This window comes from Alligator sinensis, unplaced genomic scaffold, assembly GCF_000455745.1.
Source record: "Alligator sinensis unplaced genomic scaffold, ASM45574v1 scaffold619_1, whole genome shotgun sequence".
Classification (NCBI taxonomy): Eukaryota; Metazoa; Chordata; order Crocodylia; family Alligatoridae; genus Alligator; species Alligator sinensis.
Window position 1 is genome coordinate 398,851 of NW_005842134.1, and position 1,698 is coordinate 400,548.

The window sequence follows — 1,698 nt, forward strand, 5'->3', positions numbered from 1 at the left end:
TAGCAGGGAACTTGGAAGGGTGTTAACTTTCTGGACAATTTTTAGAAGTACTTGGGTAAACAGTTGTGTGCGAATGCAGGTAGTGTCCTGGGAAGCCCTTCACAGTCCTATACCCCTACAACTGGGACACTTTAGAAAATGTGTCAGCTGCAAAAGATGCCACTCCTCAACTTAGGATCTTGACTCAACTTAGGATCTTGACCCTACTGTCTACTTCAGCATAAGGAAATGGCAGCTTTGAAGGTTTCACCTTTCATGATCAAATAAACTGTCCATTGGATTAAACCACCTACTTCCATGTTTGCTATTCCTTTGCCCCCTTTACCTGGCCGACAAACAAGCAGTGCTCCAATCAAACCAGAGTTGATGTCCTTCACACTGTCAATCTGAGAGAAGTAGGAGTAGGTCAGACACGATGAGTCGCTCTCTGTTGGCCCTTGGTTTTCCAGGATTTCCCAGATGTAGGTGTGGTTTTTACCAGGACCCACCTTATCATCATCTTTCTCTGACTGACTGGTCTCATCATTATATCCTGCCCCTAAAAACAAAGGAGAAGCCCATCGTTTTCACTGTACCAGCAAGCTATCACCATAAAGCTACTCTTTGTTTTATTATTGTTCCTAGGACTAAGGTGGACAATCCCTCTACTTCTCACTGGGTTTCTCTGTAACTTTAGCTGGCTGTCATCTAGACCAGGGCTGTCCAACTTCCAAGTGGCTGGGGGCTGGATGCCTCACAGGCTGAATGCCCCACTGCTCTCACCAGCAGGGTCTACATACTTGTGGGCTGCACCAGGGCAAGCCACAGGCCCACTATGCCACATTATGCATGGACACTCCCCTCACCGCTGCATTACATCCCCCTCCACTCCCTCCACCCCTGCACTGCATGTCCAGGCTCCTCCACATCTCCCCCAGCCATGCCATACTGCACTGCCCCACCCCCTGGGGCAGGGGCAGGCAACAAAAGCTGGAAGGGGGAGCAGGAGTCAGGAGACTTCTGCAGCAGAGGGGTAGGGGAAGCACCAACTGGGCCAGGACATTGGGGGCTGCAACTTAACCCCTTGTAGGTCACATGCAGCTTGTGGGGAACCAGTGGGGCACCAAGGCTAGACACCTCCTCCGGCGGGCTTTAAACTAGGCTCATCGGGGGATGGGGAAGATGAGGGCGGAGGAAGCGTTGGACCACTAAACCAAGTGACACCCACAAGAACAGCCCAGCCTGGACCAACGACGAGCAGAATGAATACCCAGCTAAGCAACTGGGGCCCAGGCAGTACTGAGATTAGGGGGCCAGTGCGCACATCTTCAGGAGGCCTCAAATGCCTCTACACAAACGCTCGTAGTATGGGGAACAAGCAGGAGGAACTTACCCTCCTGCTAGCTGACACCAAGCCAGACATAGTGGGGCTCACAGAAACGTGGTGGGATCCAGTGCATGACTGGGCGGTGAATATCAAGGGCTATAGGCTGTACAGGAGGGACAGGACAGGGAGGAAAGGTGAGGAGGGTGTGGCGCTCTACATCAAGGAGGAATACACATCCTCATCTAGTAGCACAAGGTCAGATGAGGGGCACACTGAAGTGCTCTGGGTTAGAATACAAGGAAGTCGAGGGGAAAGGGACTTAATGGTGGGGGTCTACTACAGACCACCCAACCAAGGGGAAGAGCTAGACCGGGAATTCTTAAGTCAGCTCA

At 52.0% G+C, this 1,698-nt stretch overlaps 1 protein-coding gene across 1 annotated transcript in view; it reads right to left on the reverse strand.

Moving 5' to 3' along the window:
* Positions 1-1,698, reverse strand: part of F8 (coagulation factor VIII) — a 109,105-nt gene that overhangs the window by 72,932 nt on the left and 34,475 nt on the right. Inside the window, exon 4 of the mRNA XM_025205942.1 lies at positions 326-538. Within this exon, the coding sequence (XP_025061727.1) occupies positions 326-538 (213 nt within the window). The remainder of the gene's footprint in view (positions 1-325; positions 539-1,698) is intronic.